This window comes from Rattus norvegicus, chromosome 6 (genome assembly GCF_036323735.1).
Source record: "Rattus norvegicus strain BN/NHsdMcwi chromosome 6, GRCr8, whole genome shotgun sequence".
Classification (NCBI taxonomy): Eukaryota; Metazoa; Chordata; class Mammalia; order Rodentia; family Muridae; genus Rattus; species Rattus norvegicus.
Genome location: NC_086024.1, coordinates 54,021,603 through 54,046,570, shown reverse-complemented (window position 1 = coordinate 54,046,570; position 24,968 = coordinate 54,021,603). Strand labels below are relative to the sequence as shown.

General features: G+C 36.8%; 2 protein-coding genes across 4 annotated transcripts in view; one reads left to right on the top strand and one right to left on the bottom strand.

The window, feature by feature from the left end:
• Positions 1 to 24,968, bottom strand: part of Cog5 (component of oligomeric golgi complex 5) — a 297,903-nt gene that overhangs the window by 221,299 nt on the left and 51,636 nt on the right. The window lies entirely within an intron of this gene.
• Gpr22 (G protein-coupled receptor 22) lies at positions 1,577 to 8,573 on the top strand. 2 transcript variants are annotated; one of them, XM_039111962.2, is made up of 3 exons: positions 1,577 to 2,000; positions 3,711 to 3,917; positions 5,429 to 8,410. In XM_039111962.2, exons 2-3 carry the CDS (start codon positions 3,832 to 3,834, stop codon positions 6,750 to 6,752), a joined length of 1,410 nt encoding a protein of 469 aa, XP_038967890.1. In that variant the 5' UTR covers positions 1,577 to 2,000; positions 3,711 to 3,831; the 3' UTR covers positions 6,753 to 8,410. The 2 variants fall into 2 exon arrangements, with proteins under 2 accessions (XP_038967890.1, NP_001100192.1); NM_001106722.1 differs by having other exon boundaries at positions 1,586 to 2,000; positions 2,941 to 3,917; positions 5,429 to 8,573.

Genomic DNA, 24,968 nt, shown 5'->3' with positions numbered 1-24,968 from the left:
TATTTTCATTTTTAGCACTACCTTAGGACACAAAGCTACGCAGGACTTTTTCAAATCACAACACAATGTCCATATTACCTTCAATTTCTAAAGAATGCAATTCAAACCCATGTACTCATAAGCTATTTCCCAGTAAAACTTCAACACTAGCCATAAAGGATTATAAAAGTACATATTTTTAAAATTATAAAAAAAATAATTCCAGTGACAAATTTTTAAAGATGTAGGATACAACATGTTGAAGACTCAACACTATTCCTAATGCTGGAAATAAGTAATGATTAATACTCTAATAACACAGCCATCAGCATCATGTTCCTCTTTGGCTCAATGGGTAATTAGTCTTTTAAAAATGTGTACTTGGTTCTGGCTCATTGATTCCCAATGCCAAACATTAAGAAAATAGTCTAATGTCTGAGTTCCTGTCCCAGAATCCCAGTGGTGGAAAGAAAAAAACAATTCCTGCAAGGTATCCTCTGATTGTGACATGTGCACCACAACAGATGCACACACATACATACAGAAATGTAATTTAAAAAATAAGTAGGTTACTACATATATTTCCACCTAAAAAGGTATGCACCTCACTGACAAGAGGATACATGTATTTAAGATGACTAACAATTGATAGAAATTTATTTTTAAATTAATGTATTTTATTATTTTAATTTTATATCATCCTTTTGTTATTTTTAACAATCATCGTAAAATAGGTTAGCTTTATAGCCTATGAGAATACCTACATTTTTCTTTACCACATATATTTGCCAGCAGCATTAGCAATCACCATACACCATATTTAAGAAAGACCAATCCACCAAGAAATGTGCCCACATTGAGAACAGAAAGCCAGGTGAGATAAAATATTAATAGCAAATGGTCAGTACACACATACACATAGAAATACCAGCACAGGGGGGGACTGAGATCGCCATGCCCACAAGTGAAACAAACTACTCATATTTATGCTCTACCATTATGCAAGCACCGGAATGTTTACAAATGTTTTGTGAAATAATTACCATAAGTCGATGTGATCAGTAAATGAACAAATTAGGGAAATGAAGGAATATCTTAGTGAATGAACACTGAAGTCAGTAACAGTAAGATGGTTGCAATTTAGAATACAAAGACCTGACTTGGATACAAACTATCTATCTGAAATCAAACCTGGTTCACTGTAAAGATGCAGGCTTTCTATCTGTAGAACAAAGAACCTCGACCCAAAGCACACACAACTACTAACACACTCCATTTCCCAGACTTAAAAATATATTGTTTTTACGATGTAACCTCCGACACACACATACACAAAACAAAAAACAGAAACACAAGAAAAAAAGGAAAAAACTGTTTTCTTAATGTTTGGCACTGGGAATCAGTGAGCCAGAACCAAGTACACATTTTTTAAAAGACTAATTTACTCATATTCTAGTTAAGAGCCACAACCAACCAGTTAAAAACTTAGGCTTTTAAAGCAGCATCCTTATATAAAGCATTGGGGGGGACACCCCTGCCATCCATATGAAACAGTTTAAGCCAATACAACTGGCCAATCAAAATTAGTGATTGCACTGCATCTCTCTGCAGTGGGGAGAAGCGACAAGGTAGGCTGTCACTCTGCAAAAGCTGCTCGAGCAGGCTTCCCTCTCCAGAGCAGTGCCCTTCCTTTTCAGAAAGCCTGGATCCGAATGCTGTCTCTGGAGACAAGAAGCCTTCAGTATGCTAAATTACTTTCACTACGTATTTTCAAATGCTTATCGAGTCCACAGTGGGAAGAGTGAGCGTCTGCTGCAGCCTCGAAGCAGCACTACACATTCTATACATTAGCAGGGCTGCTCAAACAATGGCACAGTAAAGATACATTTTCATTAAGGTCGTTTGGAAGAGATTTTTATGACCTTCTTCCCCCAGCCCTGTACTTTCAAATGAACAGAATGAATCAATCAAAACTGGAAATGCTTCAACTCCATCGGGAACTGGTCAAATCTTTAGCAGAGGTAAGATGTGCTCCTTATTATAGTATATAGCTGGTTTTGAAACAGCACGGTGGGGTAAAAATTACTTTGGAATTTTTAACCTGAATTTTTAAAGGTTTCATTGTTTCCCTCTACTTATTGGTAAATATGTAATTTTTAAATTGATTTCTTGTAAGACATGATGTATTTTAAATGTAATTTTTAGGGGACACTGTTAAATTGAAAAGATTCTGTCCTGCTCTCTATAATGAACTCCAAAACCATCAGCACTTAAGTCTCTTTGGATATACCAAATATTTTTTAATGTTATTAATATAGCATTTCTCAAGTGCTAAAAGAACATTTATATTTCTGATAAGAAGCCAGTTTACTCTCTGGCTGTCTTATATTAAGGTTATAATCAGGCATGCTTACTGAAAATTATTTAATATGCAGTTAAGATTTTTTTTTACTACCACTTACATTTCACCCACATGAGCAATTCATCAAAAGAAATTTATAGTGTCTTATCACGGAATCTGTTTTAATGCGTTAAAGTTCAAACTATCTGCTAATAATTAAGCAAGCTGCAATATTTTCCAGCATGCGGGAAATGTTAAATTTATTACCAAGGGGGAAATGGCAGTATGTTTACCGAATACTAACTGTTCATATTCTCTGAACATAAAAGATTCCATCTAAAAGAGAAGAGAAATTATCTTAAAATTACAGTCTTTCTCATGGTTATATTTCAATACTAATTCTGCTGCTCAATAAGGTAACATAATGCCATTTTTATTTAGAAAAGATTTTATTTGAAATAACTTCATTTTATGACTATAGCTATGTCTATAGCAATACAGTTTGCTTATTTTGAGAACACCTGGTACATGGCTTAATTTTCTTTAACCAAAGTAACTTGTAATCAATTCAAAATTATTAGAAGACCTATTCCTTAATCATTTTTTGCCTTTTTCACAAGGGCCCACAACTAATTCAATATACACAACTGGCAATTTGAAGAATGCAACTGATTAAGAGGCTCCCTGGCTCTCTGAACCACAAACTACTAGATATTCTTGTAACGCATGATTTTAAGACACTAAGGAGTTAAAGCCTCAGCTTAGCTGTGCTGGAACAGAACAAGCTGACAGCATCCCAAGACGATGCTACATAGAATAACCATGAAAAGAGAAAAATAGACCTGTAAAACCTGGAGACCAACTGGAGAGTGGTTTAAAAGGAAGATCTCACACTTTAAGATAGCAGAATTATGGACACTATTGATTCTGCAAGAAACAGTGAAGCAAAAACTTCAAAAAGGAGAATGTCATGATGTACCAGCAAGCAAAATGAAGCTGTAGCAAGTGTTTCCTGCACGATTCAGATATTCATATCAATTGGTATGACTAATAGAGTTTTCCATCTGACCAATTATGCATCCTCTTCTAATGAGAACAAACCGAATTAAATAGCAGATGGCTTTTATCAAAAGAGCATGTACTGGATTTATAATATAAAGCAAACTATGTGATCAAGAAATCATTCCAAAATAATGAGAAGCGCTGCAGAAGCAGCCTGAGAACAAACGGGTCTCTAAGTGCGTTTTAGGAGCTGGGAGCATTATGTCTCCTTTTCTGTTTTCACGGATTCTGGAAAATAGACACGATCATATATTTCTTCAAAAAGAAAATGCAATTTCTATCATTTGATGAAGTTTCATTTGCCTGAAAATTATGTGCTGTTCTTTAGAAATCCGTCAGTCACCTAAATCTCACGATTCACAAGTGAAGTACTCAAACAGCAAATGAATGAATTTCTACAAGACGTGAAATAAAACACAGCCACTCCACTGTTACCAGGAAAAAAATTCATGTCAAAATTGTCAATGACATCATGTATCAATTTGTGGAAAACTACCATGGTGAGCCAAAAGGCCCATAAAGCAACAGCGAACAGGTAGGTCAGAAGATGCATGGAGCCCCACAAAACCACATATGTTTTCTATCATTGCCTTTGTACTTGACAAGTGAGCTTTATTTAATTAGAAATGTGATGTGACAAAACCTGACGGTCAGCCAGCAAATTCAGAAAATTTAGTTCTCCTAAAATTTCTCCTTTTTTATGGGATTATGGGATTTCAGTAAGCTGAGCCATTTTATATGATAAATATGTACCTGGTAATATCCATTCAAACTAAAATGAAATTAATGTTGCCATAGGTTTCTGAATTATTAATAACATGCATAAGATTATCAAAGGTAACATCAATTTAAATGTCATTGTGAATTTAGAAAACCATAAGGTTTTATACTTCAAAATGAATTATTTTGCTGTTCAAATGCTACACCTGAAATGTGAAATATACTTGGATGTATGAATTTCTATGCTAAGCTGAATAACCTGACTGTAGACATTTCAGGACAGAAAATCAGTTATCACTTTTATAAATGACTCTAAACTCCTAAAATGCACATTTTCATGAATTAGTCAAAACTGTTTATTTTAGAACTTTTCTTCAAAATTATTCACTGGCTGACATGAGCAAAATATTTCACAAGTAATGTGTAACTTTAAAGCTTCCTCAAAAATGGACTTTAGAATATTTTTTGAATTTCATTTTTCTGCCACACAAATTATTTAAGCAAAAGAACTGAACACAGTCTTTAAAATCACTTCAAACTCATCTACTTCCTAACACATGAAATTTCAATTTCCTCTTTCTACAACACACAAGAGGGTGTGGTCATAAAATAAATAAGTCATAGGACTACTTTTTATTAAGCTTGTGGCTTTTTCCTTTAGCATAATGTCTCTTTTTTCCCCCAAATTTCTGTAAGTCTATTGTAAAATGTAGTGGATATATCTGTCATGACATACGAAATGCCCATCCTTTGCCCAGCGCCCACACTGGTGACATCTTAGAGAATCAGTTAGAGTTGATAGGACAGTGATAAGACAGTGAGGACGAATTAGTGCTGTGTGGCCTCATCCTCTCCATGAACACGTGTCCCTTCATTTAAAGTCTCACAGGGATAATCATACTTACACTAATCATGCCAGAGCACATTAAGACAGCATTTACATTCCATCCACTCACAACATCGCTCTTAATGAAATCTTAAAGGACCAAAATGAGTTTTGCACATAGAGAAATCTTATTCAGAAGCACTTTCTTTGAAAAATGAACACTTCAGTTATTCCCAATGAAGTAATTATTGAACAGATAGTAATCTGCACTACAGGGGAACAATCCCCATATGGTTATTTCTTCAAAAATACAACAATTTCCCTTTACACCAAAAACAATGCAGCCCTCATGTTTCTCAATTCTACATTTTGCATCAGCAGTTTACAAAATAACAAAATAAACTAACACAATAAAAAGATATCTTGTTGTTTACAAAGAACATCGTGTCTTATATATCACTTAAACTGCCAAACATCAAATATTCTATTTGATTTTCTAGGGGAAATACCAACTGCTCCAAAAGAATGTGTTTTTCTCCTGTTCTGGAAATCAACATGCAGTCTGAATCAAACGTCACGGTGCGAGATGACATTGAGGACATCGATACCAATATGTACCAACCACTGTCATACCCATTAAGCTTTCAAGTGTCTCTCACTGGATTTCTCATGTTAGAAATTGTGCTGGGGCTTGGTAGCAACCTTACCGTACTGGTACTTTACTGCATGAAATCCAACTTAATCAGCTCTGTCAGTAACATTATCACAATGAATCTCCATGTACTTGATGTAATAATCTGTGTGGGATGTATTCCTCTAACCATAGTGATCCTTCTGCTCTCACTGGAGAGGAACACTGCTCTCATCTGCTGTTTCCACGAAGCTTGTGTTTCTTTTGCAAGTGTTTCCACAGCAATCAACGTTTTTGCTATTACTCTGGACAGATATGACATCTCTGTAAAACCTGCAAACAGAATTCTGACAATGGGCAGAGCTGTGATGCTAATGACGTCCATTTGGATTTTTTCTTTCTTCTCATTCCTGATTCCCTTCATTGAAGTCAATTTTTTCAGCCTTCAAAGTGGAAATGCGTGGGAAAACAAGACACTGCTGTGTGTCAGCACAAGTGAGTACTACACTGAGCTCGGGATGTACTATCACCTCCTAGTTCAGATCCCCATCTTCTTCTTCACAGTTATCGTGATGCTGATCACATACACCAAGATACTCCAGGCTCTTAATATCCGGATAGGCACTAGATTCTCAACAGGCCAGAAGAAGAAAGCCCGGAAGAAAAAGACAATCTCTCTAACCACACATGAGACCACAGACATGTCGCAAAGCAGTGGTGGGAGGAATGTCGTATTTGGTGTGAGAACTTCAGTTTCTGTAATAATTGCCCTCCGGCGAGCCGTGAAACGACACCGGGAACGACGAGAGAGGCAGAAAAGAGTCTTCAAAATGTCGTTATTGATTATTTCTACATTTCTTCTCTGTTGGACACCAATTTCTGTTTTAAATACCACCATTTTATGTTTAGGCCCAAGTGACCTTTTAGTAAAATTAAGATTGTGTTTTCTAGTCATGGCTTATGGAACAACTATATTCCATCCTCTCCTGTATGCATTCACCAGACAAAAATTTCAAAAGGTCTTAAAAAGTAAGATGAAAAAGCGAGTTGTTTCCATAGTTGAAGCTGATCCCATGCCTAATAACGCTGTAATACACAACTCATGGATAGATCCTAAAAGAAACAAAAAGGTTACCTACGAAGACAGTGAAATAAGAGAGAAATGTTTAGTACCTCAGGTTGTCACAGACTAGAGAGAAGTCTCAGCTTCACCAAATACATTCAGAAGAGTTTTAAATTTAAATTGTAAAAATGAATTACTGCCAAATGTAAGAGAAAACATTCTAGGTATTGGTTATGTTGTAAAATTTCAATGTGAATGTCAACTAGATTAGGTCATATATACTCAATTTCTTCATTATTTAATGTATTTGTTGCATGGCAGTTTGTTAAAAAATAATACCATGTGTATATTTTGTCAATATTATGTCCATCAGAAGATATCCATGTAAGTCATATTTTCTAAAGAATAAATACGTAGCCTTAAAACAGTGTATAACTTTAAAATGTAACTGACACAGGTATCTACGTTTTTAAAAACAATGTATGAAGTCTATTATTTCTAAGACACAAACTACAGATATATTTATATGATGACAAGTTGCATAAAATATTTAACACAAAAGATCATAGGCTCAAAAAAATCAAAGCAAGATTTTCTGTACCATTATGCTATGTTTCTGATATGACCGACTTGTTATAATATTTTAACAAAATAATGAACTATATATAAATCTTATTCTTTCTTTTGAATGTAGGAAATACAGACTATATTAGTATTTCAAAATCATGAGTCAATGAATAAATACTTGTACATGCACACCAAAATAGGGAAACTTTAAAGTTCAAGTTTACTATAAAAAGAAAAGAGTTTGAATTCTATTACAGGGTAATATGCCTGTAATACAAATGAACCAACAATAGAGGGAGGGAAGAAGGCGACAGTAACACCAGCCTTATTCCTCCTTCCTCATTTTGCCTGATTCTACACCAAATGTCCTAGGTTAAAAAAAAATACTGGTCTTCAAAAGCTGCAATAAAGTAATTTCTCACTTAACTCTACGATTTTGTACACAAGAGGTTAGCCATACAAAGAGGAAGACTGAGCAGAAGAAGAGGACCATTTCTGTCACTGTAGAAAAGCCTAACACAGCCAGATGTTTCTAATTTTAGACACAGAGCAACTTACATGAGGTAGAATTTATACAACAGTTCCTTCCCAGCCTTCAAAATACAGTGGCTCTGTTTCCAGTCTCCAGGAGATTAAGCCAATAATAAATTGTGTCACGTTTCTGTTCCACCACCATGTAACCCAAGCATTTTTCTCTTAAATCCTCAATTCCTGCTAGAAAATGATTACTAATTGTAATTATAGATTGCTATTTTCATAGCAGACAAGAATTTTTACTTGTTATAATAATTTGCCAATGCATAGTAATACCAAAACTTAGCAACAACTTATTTAAAATAGGTAAGTACCCACTATATGTAACTGGATAGCTTGACAATAATTATTCTATATTTTAAATACTATATTTACTAAATGAAGTAACATACTTTTTAAATTTAAATGCTCATGTTAAACAACTCAATATACATCACTTTTTATACGAGGGTGAGATTCACCAATCAACTTTACTGACTAGCCTAGTCCCTAGGGAAATGACTGTGATACAGGAGCTTGAAATCACTAAGCTTTCTGGGAAATTAAACTGATTCGTTTCTGATTATAATGCTAGAGTGTCAAAACTTGGCAAAAGCCCACTTTCCTTCTGCTTTATGAAGTTTAAAAAATGCTGCAGTTTGAGAAATTGTAGCATAATCAAATAAACTTTATTTTTGAAACCTAAAATTAAAACTTAATGGTGTTAAGAATTTTTTCACTCAATAAATACATTTGACCTACAATATATCCTAACATCTTAATTACAACTTTTAGTGAATTTTGTACTTAGACTTCCAAGCATAAGTTAAAATACTAACACCTAGATTTACAAAATCTTAATTTTAAAAACTAGACTGATTTTAGAGTTCATGTTATGAAAAGCCTTTACTGTGCTTTCAGTATTTTTGATCCGAGGTTTATAAGCATTGTAAAGACTTTAGTCTGTTAGCCTAATAGTTGTCAAGCATTCTGACCTTCTGAACCAGAGAAAAACAGCAAACATTGCAAGTTCACCCTGTAAGCTGCTACGTGTTCACTGGACATCAGAGTTATATCTACTGACTTACAACCAACAAAATCTGTACCTGCCTACACCTCACCAATTCTCTCCAGCAGCTTTGCATGTGTTAAGTAGCATATAACAGTAAAAAGCAGTGCAGAAGAGAATCCATAAATGCTGCAACTGCTCATCTCCTGGTAAATGAGAGCTTAGCCGACCTCAAGTTTTCACAGACTTGTATTCTATTGAAAAAACAAACCATTGTTTTCCTTGGGCTGTCTTTTGCTTTGATGGTAATTTTTTTCCTTTTTCAGTAGTAATTTTGCCCCAAAAGCATTCTTGCTAATTTTTCCTTTATAATGAAAACCCTTTTTGCAAATGCAACAGAGGCAGGAGAAAACTTGGTACGGACTTTTCCTTATAATTCTACTTTTATATCCATGTGCTTCCAATCTGTGCTTGAGACATAGATGCTAACATCTCAGTTAGTTGAGTCAGCTACGCCAAGCATGAATCCCATAGTTCAGAAATTTGTATCGTCTTTTTTTTGTTTTGTTTGCCAATCTAGGAAATTTGTTACTCCATGAAAAAGATGTTCAAACCTATTGGGAAGTTTAGTTCTTCACAATTATGTTTGTTAAAAGGCTGTATTCTATATTTCACATTGTTAGTCATATTCACATAAGTTTTTTATCTCAAAAATGAAAATAAAAACTACAATAAAACCTCATTTCTCCAGGTTTAAAAGTTGGACTTTTCCAGCCAGACAGGTAAGGCTGGGAGCCCGCATTTGAATCCTGGAACTCACACAAAGGTAGAAGAGAAATAACTCCACAAGTCGCCCTCTAACCTCCAATAAACAGCTTGGTACTTGAGTGTGTGTGCATACGCACACTCTAAATAAAAATAACTTTAAAAATCATATTCAAAAGTAAAAGTAAAATTTAAGAAAATAGTTAACTAGGATTTTATCACACACAGTAATTTTGAGGTTATATTTCAAGGTCAACAAGATTTTTAAATTTTATTACATTTAGTGGTTATATATTTAGGTTGTGTAATTCAATTGGGCTGTAAATTTTTGCCATACACAAGCATTACAGCAGAGATGTTGAATTATAGGGGCGGGGGGGGAGGTCATGGGCCACAGGAATGTAAGAATCCAAACTCAAGGTATACCTCAAGCCTCCCTTCTCAGAACTGCTTGGGATGGAGTGCTGCAGAATGCTGCGGTATTCTGGATGCCTGTACATATTTAATGACATAAATTAAAGACAGGTCTGGTTTTAAGTACAAGTTTCATCTACTTCATATATATATGCCCTACAGGTAATTTATGGAATATTTAAATGTGCCTGCATTTCAACTGAAACTACCACATTAGGTCAAGCATAGAATATTCTGTGTCCTGCCCAAAGAATTTTTTAGGCCTTTAGATTAGTGGCACCTGAGCTACCTTAAAAAGGGTGAAAATACCTCAAAGAGGAGGCAGACTGCATAAATGTGATAAAAGACAAGTAATATTTTAAGAGACTAAAGAAGAAAACAAGTATATTGAATTTACTACTACTACTACTGAGGAACACTACTACAATGTATTTCACAAAAAAGAAAGAAAGAAAGAAAGAAAGAAAGAAAGAAAGAAAGAAAGAAAGAGAAGGAAGGAAGGAAGAAAGAAAGAAAGAGAAGGAAGGAAGGAAGGAAGGAAGGAAGAAAGAAAGAAAGAAAGAAATTAATTAATTAATTAATTTGCTGTTTAGAAGAAAATTATCCTGTAGGGGAAAGTTGCTTAGGAAGTTACACTGAACCATTACCCAAGACCTGAAATGCCAGCAGAAACATGGAAGCAAGTAATAAGGCCTCCGGAATCACCAACAAGCTAGCAAGGGTGTAGTACGACTCAACTGGCTGGCCAGGGCCAAAATGAGAGCAACTGTCTGCAGAGTCAACAGCTGTGACGGGCGGTACAGCCCCAGTCAACAGGCTTTAGCTGACCAGACAACTGGTGTTAAGAAAGTGAAGAATGAAGCACGGCCACATGGAGAACCATAAGAAACCAGATTGTCCTGCAAAATGGAACTATTTAATTATGCACTGTAAAAAGTACATGGATAACAAGCAAAACTAAGAATCTGAGGGAGGAAAATTCAATAAAGTAAAATGAACATTATTCGGGAATATTTCATTACCAGAAAACATTCAGACTGATAGGATTTGGGGGTTTAAGTTTTGATTTTGAGACAGAGACTCATTAATACTGGCTGGTATGGAATTAACCACGCAAACTCAGAGAGATGTATATTTCTGTTTCTAAACATTGGGATCAAAGGCCAGGCATCTAAACTGAAATTTCAAGATTGATTTTCTGAATTAGCTACTTTATATATCATAATTGGTTGAATGCATCTTTCCACTAAGGCATCTTTTTGAATAGTTGATAAATATCACTTTACCAAGGCCTTATTTTATATATCCTTTACAAAACCCTAGCACCACATAAAACCAAATGTGATGGACCATGCCCGAAATCCCAACACATAGTTGAGGGCAGGAGGATCATAAATTTAAGATCATCCTTGACTAAATACAGAGCTTGTGGCTAGCATGGACTACTTAAAACCCTTTCTCAAAATAAAATAAAATAGAATAAAATAAAATAAAATAAAAACATACATATAATTAAAAATAAAAGTCGTCCTTTACCTTTTTTACCTCAATAAATTCCTATTGAACATCAATTCAATTAATCATATACATCTCTTCATTATTTGTTAATGGCTGCATAAAACTGTTGTTGTTGTTTTCAGACAGGGTCTCGCTATATAGCTCTGACTGTCCTGGGACTCACTATGTAGGCCAAGCTAACCTTGAACTCACAAAGGTCAATCTACTTCTACCTCTACCTCCTAAGTACTGGAATTAAAGGCTAAGTCACCACATCTGGAACATAAACATAATATTTTAAATTAAGACTTTTTAAAATATAGCACTGTTAAGAAATACTATTAAAGGATCAAATAATTAAACCTTTTCTATAGACTCAAATAGCTTAAAGCTATATTTCAAGATCACCTTGAAAAATGCAAGAAAGGTTTCTATTTCTTAACTTGGCATCAAAAGCAAATATTTTTTTTCTAAATAGAGGCAAGAAACAAACAAACAAACAAAAAAGCCCTACAGAACATTTTTCTTCCTTTCCTTAAATTAAATGTGAAATAAAGTAAACAAAGGAACTTCTTGGAGAGTATTTACAGTTCAGTGATGACCATCTGCCGACAGTCTTGAATCCAGGCCCCTTTGATGGCATATATGAGACCAAAAGAAATGAAGCATGAGTTAACTTACAGTAGACGTTACATGGAAAATGGTAGTTAGGTGCTATCATAAGAGAGAAAAATAAGGAGATATGCCAGTCAAAGACCTAGGACAGGGGATGAGGCACAGTTCAGTGGTTAAGAGCACTTTTTGTTCTTGCAAAGAACTCAAGTTCCATTCCTAGCACGCATATCAGAAAGCTCACGACCTCCTATAACTCAAGCTCCAAGGGGTTCCACATCCTACTACACACATGGGGCACACACACACACACACACACACACACACACACACACACACACACACGTAATCGAAACAAATTCTTTTAAAAAGACTTAAAATACTCAAAGATATTCAGCTCCTAGAGAAATACAAATAAAATTGTGGGTTAGAGTTAACAAAAGAAAACTAATTCAAAACTGACCTTTCTTCAAAAACCACTCAAATAATTAAAGAGTCTGTAGCTCGCTGGCTCGATATATTTGAAATATGAGTTGACACTGTACCATAAGAGCTACAATAACCATTAGAATATTAAAGTAGTGGTACATATTTGGAGGGTGGTATCATGTTAGAAAGAGTGAGCTTGTTGCTAGTACAAAAGCTACCACTGCCTAAGGAATACTCATTTTTACAACTGAACAGAGTTCAGTAAACTGATATCGATCCCTTTTCTCATAAAAAAGTGAAGATAACCCTAAGTGTCTCTGCCATTCTTGTCACACAATTTTTACAGGCCCCAATAAGCTGCATCCTTGGCTTTCAAGCATGACAGCTTTGTACTTCCACCAGCAGGTGGTAAAAGGAGCTGTCATTTGTGTCACTGCCACCAATATCAAGTCTACCACTATCAAACCCTGAAGCCTCACTAAGATAAAAGTAAACTGGGTCTGTCTGGAAGCAAGGTCATTTTCCTCACCCTGCTTCCATGAAAACAATGCGTCATATTTTCCTGAGAGGCACTAGCAGGGCAGACTACAAAGCATACCAAGTTTTCCAGATGAAAAGAAATAAGAGCACAAAACAGAATAATAACATTATAAAGAAATTACTTTCCCTTTAGAGTTATAGACATGATAATTCTCAAGGTAGATAGAAACTTTTAATTTAATATAAAAATTGTCATGTTAATGAGGACAAAATGCAGACTCTTGCCAAACTAAACATAGACTGTAGGAATGAGAAACATATATGGTAATGCAGAGAAAAAGGCAAATATATCAGCAGGTCATATTACTCATGATTCCATGTCATAGTCTATATATGGGCTATTTTTCTTGGTATACAATATTATATGTTGACTGGATAGAGAAGATTATTGTATTATTCATGCCACAGGGCCAGCTGAAATGAAAACACTAGCCAGGAGTGGTGGTGTACATCTTTAGTTCCAGGACTCAAGACAGCAGTGACAGGCAGATATCTATGAGCTTATGTCATCCTGGTGTATTCCAGACCAGCCAGTATTATATAATAAGATCATGTCTGAAAGAAAGAAAGAAAGAAAGAAAGAAAGAAAGAAAGAAAGAAAGAAAGAAAGAGGGAGAGAGAAAGGAAGGAAGGAAGAAAGAGAAAGGAAGGAAGGAAAGAAGGAAGGAAGGAAGGAAGGGAGGGAGGGAGGGAGGGAGGGAGGGAAGGAGGGAGGGAGGAAGGAAAATGTACCTACTCCATACTTTAATGGTTTTCTTTCCATGTTTTTTCTTAATTTTGTTATAGAACAAAATGTTAGCAAACTATACCTACCTTACTGTACAAAGTTGTCTTAACTACATATACTATAATAAGTTGATTATAAAAATGAAAACTTGCATAATGTCTTCCCCAAAAAAGTACTTGACACACTAATTCGTCAGAAAATACTAGAGGAATTGAAAGTGAACAATTTTTTAGTTTCTAATCATACTCCTGTATCTTGCTTAAAATACTACTCAAAATGTAGTCAGCCTATATCCGAATCCTCTACAATGCTGGTTTAAAAATGTCTACTCCTCCTGGGCCAGCAAAATGAAAGGTACTTGCCACCAAGCCTCAAGACCTAAGTTAAATACCCAGGGCCTACATAAAGGAAGGAGAGGACCAACCTTCACAAGTTGTCTTCTACCTCTGTATAGGTGTGCCTTCACAGACACACACACACACACACACACACACACACACACACACACACACAGAGAGAGAGAGAGAGAGAGAGAGAGAGAGAGAGAGAGAGAGAGAGAGAGAAGAGGAGAGTGAGTGTGAGTCAACTTTGGGGCCCTTCTGACTTTCTCAATTAAGATCTCTAAGTTTTAACCCTGAAAAGTTCATTTTAAGTAACTACTTTCAAAAGACCTTTTGGTCAAGTTTCTCATCAGCTGACTTAAAACCAGTTACAGTTCCTCTGGCTGGAAGTCTAAACTGAGCCATGGAAAAGGACAGGGCAGAATGATCAATGACTCGGGATGGAGGGTCAGCCTGAGTAACACAACAAAAACCACCTCAAAGAAGTAGGAGAAGGGGATCACTAATTTGATTATCAAAAGACAAAAGGTTTGGGGTATTCAGGTTTCTAATAAAGGAGAAGTTATACATGCAGCTCACTCTGAATTCAATTCACGTCAAACTGCCTTCTTAAAGAAAAAATTAAATTATTAATCTTAACTACTTAATCACACATATTATAATCAATCTACCAAGACATTAGCTTCTTAGGAACATAAATTGTTTTAGAAATAAATTTTTGATAAAACATTTCCATTACAAACCAGACATTCGGAAAAACCAAGATGGAGACAATGGAGCAGGATGACCCAGATCCAGGTGGACTAGGTCAATTTTATCTTGTCTAAGTGAGTGGTTTATATCTTTATTAATTGGCAGTGAACCTATTGTGTAGCTGTATTGTAGATTGAGAATTCAACATTTAAATCTAATTGATAAACTACAAGTTTCTCGAATTTTGATTTCACTGGGCTACAGGGGATGTGAGCAAAGTTCCCGGAGGGCAGAGAGACAGCCTAGGGAGGACAGCTATGGAATGCCTGGGGCGTGGTGCCACACTAGAACAGCTTGCAGAATGCGATGTGTGTGTCAGGAGTGATAACAACCAGCCAAGGGGACGGTGTGAGAAAGCGGCCTGCAGAGAAACAACCTGAGCATGCGGCTCCCACGGATCCATGTGGAGTGGCACACTCAGGTACCCATAGCCGCCAATTCATTTTTTATTTTTATTTTTTACTGCAACAAGTGGCGAACCAATGTGTTAGGCAAGAATCCACTAAAAATTAAAGGTTTTCGGCCTGAGAAAGCTTTATTTTCTAAGTGAAAGAGGGGCCCAGAGCCATGTTGAGTCACGTGATGGCCCAAGCACAGGAACCTTAAAGGAACAGAGGGGGAATCTGCTCACAGACTCTAGGTCCCCTGCTTCCTTAGCAGATTCTGATTAGGATATGATTTATTTAAAAGGCTAGTTTATTTGCTTTTAGAATACTTACATACAGAGCTTGTCTGAATCACGTAGGGAATTTCACATATATATATATATATACACACACATATATACACATATATACACACACACACACACACACACACACACACATATATATATATATATATATATATATATATATGTATATATTATAGAAGTTGCTAGTTAGGGGAGGTCTAAGGGTCCAAGTAGAGAGCTAACAGATAGATGGTATAAAGATATAATGCTCTAATGAGTCTTACAGGATACTCATTCTTTCTAAAGTGGGCTCCATGGAAATTTTGGGTTAAAGTTCTAGTTTGACAAGTTGCCTGCTTCTTAATGGCAGATATTAATAGAAATGTGACTAAATTTGTTTTTATAGTTAGAAGAAGAGAGTGCAGAGTTTATCCAAATCACGTGGAGATTTTCACCCACGGTTCAGAAACTTAGTCACTGACTCCAAGCAAAGAGTGGTGACATAGTCTGACGCTCCAGGTAGAGAGCTTAACAGATGTATTTTGGGCTAAAACCTTAGTTTGACAAGTTGCTAACTTATTAGTATTGGTATTAATAAAAATATGATCAAATTGTTTTATGAACTATCCCTCTAAGGCCATAAGGCTCGATGATACTGGCTAGTGAGGGTTTGTGGTTATTTTTGATATTTACCACAACAGGAAGCTCATGTTCTTTTAACGTGAATTTTGGGTAAATATTTTGGCATGACAGATTAGAAAATCTTAAACAGACTCATACAGTATTATTTAGCTTACTTCTTTTTTTAAAATTGTTAAATTTTCATAATGGGTGTGATTTTGAGACTTACAGCCATTTCTCTGGGAGAGAGTACAAGATATAAGCTTTTCCAAATGCTGGCGAGGATGTGGAGAAAGAGGAACACTCCTCCATTGTTGGTGGGATTGCAGACTGGTAAAACCATTCTGGAAATCAGTCTGGAGGTTCCTCAGAAAACTGGACATTGAACTACCTGAGGACCCAGCTATACCTCTCTTGGGCATATACCCACAAGATGCCCCAACATATAAAAAAAGACACGTGCTCCACTATGTTCATCGCAGCCTTATTTATAATAGCCAGAAGCTGGAAAGAACCCAGATGCCCTTCAACAGAGGAATGGATACAGAAAATGTGGCTCATCTACACAATGGAATATTACTCAGCTATCAAAAACAATGCCTTTATGAAATTCATAGACAAATGGTTGGAACTGGAAAATATCATCCTGACTGAGGTAACCCAATCACAGAAAAACACACATGGCATGCACTCACTGATAAGTGGCTATTAGCCTAAATGCTTGAATTACCCTAGATGCATAGAACACATGAAACTCAAGACGGATGATCAAAATGTGAATGCTTCACTCCTTCTTTAAAAGGGGGAACAAGAATACCCTTGGCAGGGAATAGAGAAGCAAAGATTAAAACAGAGACAGAAGGAACACCCATTCAGAGCCTGCCCCACATGTGGCCCATACATATACAGCCACCCAATTAGACAAGATGGATGAAGCAAAGAAGTGCAGGCCGACAGGAGCCGGATGTAGATCTCTCCTGAGAGACACAGCCAGAATACAGCAAATACAGAGGCAAAAGCCAGCAGCAAACCACTGAACTGAGAATAGAAACCCCGTTGATGGAATCAGAGAAAGAACTGGAAGAGCTTGAAGGGGCTCGAGACCCCATATGTACAACAATGCCAAGCAACTAGAGCTTCCAGGGACTAAGCCACTACCTAAAGACTATACATGGACTGACCCTGGACTCTGACCTCATAGGTAGCAATGAATATCCTAATAAGATCACCAGTGGAAGGGGAAGTCCTTGGTCCTGCTAAGACTGAACCCCCAGTGAACATGATTGTTGGGGGGAGGGCGGCAATGGGGGGAGGGTGGGGAGGGGAACACCCATAAAGAAGGGGGGGGGATTAGGGGGATGTTTGCCCGGAAACCGGGAAAGGGAATAACATTCGAAATGTAAATAAGAAATACTCAAGTTAATAAAAAAAAGAAAAGATATAAGCTTTTCTGGTTGCCAATTAAATGATATACTATTTTGGAAGAAAGGTTTTGTCTTTGTGTTTTTAAAAAGAGTGATTAGGCTCTGGACACCTTCCAGACTTATAGTGATCAGATGATAGAGGTAGACCGCCTGAAAAACTAGATCCAAGAGAATCAAACAAAAGTTATCTAAATACTAAAACTATTGTCTTGAGAATTATATACTGCAGAATATACCTGCTTGGATTCCTGATCTCAAGGACTTTCAGATGGGTCCAGTCAAGACAGACAACAGGCTACAACATTTGTTCCATTTTCCCTACCCACTCACACCCCAAGGATATCTCAACGCCCATGTACAGCTTGAAGAAGCCATTAAAGAGTTGTTGCCCCAATTCCCTGGACTTTCGGGGACTGAAGGTAGTTATGTTAGGGCTGTTTTTATGAAGAATTTAGAAATGGTCATATTTTAACAGGGAGAAATTAGCTAGAATTGATTTGTACAGCCATAATCTCATTTGGTAACTAAATGTCATATTTTTACATTGGTATAGAACTTATTTGTTACACAAATTTTAAAAGTATAAGGTTTGGACCAAGTCCTTCTACTGATGTCATTACAAACTTCTGACTTGATTAAAATAGGAATTAGGGGCCAAATAACAAATTCATGGCTCCTAGTTCACCACTAGGGTGTTTTTAAGATATTCTCATTAGAAATAGCTGAGAATAGTTAACGGACAATAGTCCAGATTACCTTATATATTTAGATAGTTTTCAAAAACGTCAGAAATTCACAAAATATGAAGTTAAAGTTATTTATCTTTTGTTGAGACATATCTGCTCCTAACAGTTCCCCTTTGGTAGATTTAACAAAGAAATTGAACATCTCTACCTCCAGGTAAGGTAATACTTTGTGGCTAGGCAGCCATTGGGCAGAAACTGCCTGTTTCATCTACTGACTATACTGTCCGAAAAGGGACACATTATGCAGAATAGTCGACTGATAATCTTTGCCTAGCCAGAATTATCAGCCCTCTTAGATTTCTGCATTTCAAAGGTCTGTCAGTTGATCCTGGGCCAGAAGGCTAAAGACTTTCACTCATGTGTTGCTAACAGGGGACTATGCTAGTAGAAATTTGCCTCTACAATCTATCTTAGTTCTGAAAGCCATGTTAGGCATCCTATGTTTATAGATTTTTGGTCATTCTCAGATTTCTGATGGAGTTGAAGACTAATTAGTCTCTCAGCCTACCCAAGCTAATTAACTTTGAGAAAACATAGTTGCCTGGATGTTTCTAATGGTAATAGTTGTGCACAGCTTATATTTGTTAAAAAAAAGGATTTTTTTTTTAATTGAACAGAAAGGGTGATGTGGAAGATGATGCCATTATGCAGCAAGTTGGATCCAGGACACGGCGAAGCCTATCGCTGGATGAGAAGGAAGGGTGGGTGGGGAAAAGTCTAGGAAGGACAGAGGAGGAACAAGGAAAATCAAGACGGAGCAGGGTGACCCAGATCCAGGTGGACAGGTGAATTTTATCTTGTCTAACTGAGTGGTTTATGTCTTTATTAATTGGCAGTGAATCTATTGTGTGGATGTATTGTAGATTGAGAATTTAACATATAAATCTGATTGATACATTAAAAAGAAAACATGCATTCATTAGACCTGATAGCACGAGTCTGGTATCCCAGCTAGAAGGCTGAGCTGAAGCAGGTTCACAAATTCAGGCATTCAAAGCCTGGTTGGGTTAGTGAGATCCTGTCTCAAAATAAAAAAGAGCTGGATGATAGGGCACAGTTGTTGCCCATCAAAGTGTGTAGCTGTGTGTGTGTGTTTGTATGTATGTATGTATGTATGTATGTATGTATGTATGTATGTATCTATGTACATGTATTTGTGTATATGTACACTCTAAGAATATAAAATGGTACAACTATGAACTATGAGTATGACTATACTCATACATGATATATATATACATATCATTCAGTCAAAATAATTAATTATAAAATTTCATGACCAATGTCTATAATTAAATTGATATTTTGATGATTAAGTACTGTTGTTGAATATTTTTATCTTTTTTAACACAAAACTATTAAAATTTAACACTAAACAGAACAGATAATAATAACCTCTGCATTGAAGAAAGGGTGGGGAGTGTGGCTGGAGCAATGGCCCCTCAGAAAGAGCACTGGCTGATCTTGCAGCAGACCCAGATTTGGTTCCTAGCACCTACATGGTAGTTCACAAGCATCTACAGCTCCAGTTCAGGGACTCCAACACCATCTTCAGGCCTCTCTGGCTACTAGAAAACACTCATACGCACAACATAAAAAATGGATTTTAAAAAATTCCTCAAAAGTAACAACATAACAAGAAGCAGTCTCCCATTCATATAATCATGAAGTCTGGCTTAATTCAAAAATAAATTTTAAAATATTACAACAGAAAAAGGGGTACTGTAACACATAAAGAATCAGTCAAGCAAGAAGAATCATGCCTCCAACTGGATAAAAATATATGTCTTAAAATTAAAGAAGGTCCCAGATCATAATATCCTTCTTCTCCATCCCTTACTTTCCAACCTTCAAATATTTACTACTTAAGAGGAATACAGGGAGTGACTGGCCTTAAGAAGTATCACCCAGACATCTTCCCTCTCAATACTCAGAAGCAAATGAATGGCAAGGATATTGTTAAATGTCAACGCGATGTGAAAAAGCAACTGATTTGGGGAGAAAATACCCAGAAAGCCAATCTATCTTTGCACAGAGTAGGCTGGAAAGAATTTTTGAAATGACAAGCAAAAGAATTCAACTTTCATTAACTTGTAAATTCTTCTTGCCTAAAATTTATAATTTGCATTAAGACATCTGTACCCAAGATTGAATGAGTTTTGTAGCCTATGAAATGCTGTTTCTTTTAGATATAATAATCTGTCAATAACCATTTATACTAACAAAAATGCTTACTGGTTTCACAGTATAAGTTCTTAAGCTACATAAATGTTTGAAGAGCTTAATGAGTAACATATGGCATAGGACCCAGTCAGGAGAATCAGTAACTACCCAGAGCTGTCAAAGAGCAGTAGTCTTCAGGCCTCGTCCTCATGACTGCTCGTCAGGTCTTCAGTCCTGTCAGTGCTCACACAGCCTGGCTAGCGATACGTACAAATCTATTAGCCCGTAAGCACTGAAGGAGGAAGGTGCTTTACATGACACAGTGACAGCGCTCAGCCCTCAAACCAAACTCAGATACTGCATAAACGAGTTTCTATGTGCTTACAAAAGTGGCAGACATAAAACAAATGTTAACTTCCAAATCAGAAGGAAAAACATAATAAAACTACAAAAAAATTTAATTTAATTTAAAAAGAGCAATGGTGCTCAAAGGAAAAGGGTGTGTGTGCCCCAAGTAGCTGCAGGAGAGTTGGCACTTGAACTTTTACTGAGGTGAGACTGGCTTGTGACATGAGGGCAAGTGGAGCGTGGTCACACAGATCAGCATGAACAAGCACACGAAGCAAGCTTTACAAGGAAACGAGTCTGTTTGAGTGAAACGCAGACTGAATATGAACGAAGAGAAAAGTCAGGAAGCTGGGGTATTAACTCATTTGTTACACACACACACACAAAAGAAAATGTACTTGTTTTTATTTTCTTAAGTGTTTTGCTGTCTTTGTATTTTCAGACCAGATACTGATGCAGACGATTCTTTTTCATAAATATTTCTAATGACTACAGTTTGCTTTTAATCTAGTGTTTGTCCACCTGATGAGGATTTTTTTGATCTAGTCACATCTGTTACTCTGGATATTGTTCAGGGGTTTCTTTCCTAGTGTTTTTCCCCATCTGCCAGCCCCAGGTAGTCTAGTATTACCTCAATCATCATGAAATATTTACTCACCAAAGAATAGGTATCGATAAAGGGTGCTTTAATAGCATCATTGACACTTGGAGTTTATTACATTTTTTCTTAATTCTGAATAGAGTTTATAATAAGGGTGATCAGATGTTCATGTATGTACAATATAGATTCAGATAGCAAAGTTTTATGCACGGTAGAGGTGTTCTTTTACTATTATTTTACATCTTGTATAAGTTCTTTGAGAGTTTTGAGCTTACTACAATCTGTTTTGATCATAGCCAGATACACCCAGCTCTTTCCAGATCCACCCTCCTGGTTCCCTATCTAATTAACTTTGTGTCCTTAAAAAAACAAACAAAAAACCTTTAAGAACGATCCAGTCCCTCAGTCCAGTAATTATCTTCCTAGATTTAAATACATGTGAGGGAGGCTAAACAAGGTATTTTCTCTCTTTCTGTCCCCTTCCCCCTCCCTCCTTTGTTTCTCTTACCATATTTACCTCAATATCTAGACCACTTTGATGTGAGAGGTTAGCAATCTCACAAATTTTTCATTTTCTCTTCCTAAAGGACAATTCCACTAATTTTTTCCATTCCCTAATTATACTATTCATACCTACATTTTACTGAAAGTTGAAACACAATGTAATATTTAACAGAAAATCATAGGAAGCCAGATATAATGGTACATGCCTATAGCCCCTCAACTAGGGAAGTAGAGGCAAGAGAATAAGAAATTAAGGGCCAGCCAATAAGACATCTGTCTCAAAAACAAAACGCATGCGCGCGCGCACACACACACACACACACAGAGAGAGAGAGAGAGAGAGAGAGAGAGAGAGAGAACAAAGAAGTGAAAGAAAGAAAAAGGAGGAAGAAGAAAAAAGAAATGTTGCAGTAAGGGATCTATATTTTTCAAATGTAGAATCAGAGTATCTCACAAGTTACATAAGACATTGCAGAATCACATTTACAGAAATATATATATATATATAATTACTTTCAACTTAGAAACTATAAAACATAGAGAAATCTAATTACAAATAGTAATAAAAGATGACAAAAATACAATAACAAACTCCATCCCAAGATTTGAATGAGAAAGCCCAACTAAAATTTGAAAACCCCAAGCAAATAAGAAGTATTATAAAATAACAGACATGTCCAACCTAGAAAGAATGAGTTATTCACAAAATAAGTGAGGTGTGAAACCTTCAAGTTAAATGCTTATCCGTTCCCAGAGTCACTAAGTTCACGGCTCCAGGAAGCAAGGGCTCCTTATACCTAGGTAACAGTAAGTGGTAGTGTTGCAGTGTAATGTGGTTGCTATGTGAACAGCTATACTCAAATAACTTACGCATGGACAAAGATGAAGGCAAAAATATCCCAAGATAGCGAGGTGAATACACTTTAAATACTGTGGTAAGAAGCCAATAGGTAAACAAGTAACATGCATAATTAAAGATAAATAGGAAGAACATTAAAAAATAAAATTAGACAATGTCTATCACAGATAAGGCTTCTATGAACATAATGCAACACACGCCCCTGCGGTATGGCTGGGCATCTTCTGGGTATATGCCCAAGAATGGTATAGCTGGGTCTTTAGATAGATCTACTTCCAATTTTCTGAGGAACCTCCAGATTGATTTCCAGACCAGACGTCCCAAAACGGAAGAATTGATACAGAAAATGCGGTTCATTTACACAACAGAACACTACTCAGCTATTGAGAATGGGGACGCTGTGAGTTTTGTAGGCAAATGGATGGAACTAAGTGAGGTAACTCAGACCCAGAAGAACATGCATGGCACGTACTCACTGACAGCACGTACTCACTGACAGCACGTACTCACTAATAATCCAAAAAGTACAGAACACCCAGGATCCAATCCACAGAACTCAAGAAGGTTAACAAGCAGAAGGGTCCAAGTGAGGATGTTTCAATCCCACTTGGGAGGGAGAAGAAAGCAATCACAGTAGGCAGAGGGAGAGAGCTGAGTGGGAGAAGAAAGAGGAGGGGAATCAGGTATGGAGAGGGAGACAGGAGAGAAGCCTGAGGACCAACAGAATGAATGCAAATATGCAACCTCCAGGAGCGGGTAGATGGGAAGGGGGAACCCTCTAGAAGGTACCAGAGACCTGGGAGGTGAGAGACTCACATGACTCAAAGGGCGGAACCGGAGATGAAAAGCCAGACACTGAGGAGAGGGAACTTGTAGAGTTCGCCTCCGGTAGAAAAATGCACCAAGTGGAGGGATGGGGTTGCCATCCCACAGTCAAAAACTCTGACCCAGAATTGTTCCTGTTTAAATGAACTGCAGGGACAAAAAAATGGAGAAGAGACTGAGGGAAAGACAGTCCAGTGACCAGCCCAACTTGGGATCCAGCTCAAGGGGATGCTCCATGGCCTGACACTATTACTGATACTATGCTTACAGACAGGAGCCTATCATGGCTGTCCTCTGAGAGCCTCAACAAGTAGCTGACTGAGACAGCTGCAGATACTTACTCCCAACCACTAGACAGAAGTTGAGGACCCCTGTGGTTGAATTAGGGAAAGGCTGGGAAAAGCTGAGGAGGAGAGTGACCACATAGGAAGACCAGCAGTCTCAACTAACCTGTACTGAAAGTGGCAGTCTTGTCTAGTCCCTGATTTTAGTGGGATTGCTTCAAGTTTCTCTCCATTTAGTTTGATATTGGTTACTGCTTTACTATGTTTAGGTATGGGCCTTGAAGTCCTGACCTTTCTAAGACTTTTAATATGAAGGGGTGTTGAATTTTGTCAAATGCTTTCTCAGCATCTAATGAGATGATCAGGTGACTTTTTTTCCTTTGAGTTTGTTTATACACTAAATTACGTTGATGGATTTCCTCATATTGAACCATTCCTGCATCCCTGGGTTGAAGACTACTTGATCATGATGGATGTTAATTTTGGTGTGTTCTGAGATTCAGTTTTTGAGAATTTTATTGAGTGAGTATTTTGCATCGATATTCATAAGGGAAATTGGTCTAAAGTTCTCTTTCTTTGTTGGGTCTTTGTGTGGTTTAGGTATAAGTGTAATTGTGGCTTCATAGATTGAATTGGGTACTGTTTCTTTTGTTTCTATTTTATGGAATAGTTTGAAGAGTATTGGTATTAGGTTTTCTTGAAGGTCTGATAGAATTTTGTACTAAACCCATCTGGTCTTGAGCTTTTTTTGGTTGGGAGACTTTTTTTTTTTTTTTTGGTTCTTTTTTTCGGAGCTGGGGACCGAACCCAGGGCCTTGCGCTTCCTAGGCAAGCGCTCTACCACTGAGCTAAATCCCCAGCCCAGGTTGGGAGACTTTTAATCACTATTTCTATTTCCTTATGGGTTATGGGACTGTTTATATTGTTTATCTGATCCTGATTTAATGTTGGTACCTGGTATCTGTCTAGAAAATTGTCCATTTCAACCAGATTTTCCAGTTTTGTTGAGTATAGTCTTTTGTATAGGCTCTGATTTTTTTTTATTAACTTGAGTATTTCTTATTTACATTTCGAGTGTTATTCCCTTTCCCGGTTTCCGGGCAAACATCCCCCTAATCCCTCCCGCTCCCC

Coding starts and splice junctions, on each gene's coding strand:
- Gpr22 (NM_001106722.1), top strand. CDS start 3,832: ATGTCAAAATTGTCAATGACATCATGTATCAATTTGTGGAAAACTACC. Junction 3,918..5,428: donor CATAAAGCAACAGCGAACAG/GTAGGTCAGAAG, acceptor TTGATTTTCTAG/GGGAAATACCAACTGCTCCA.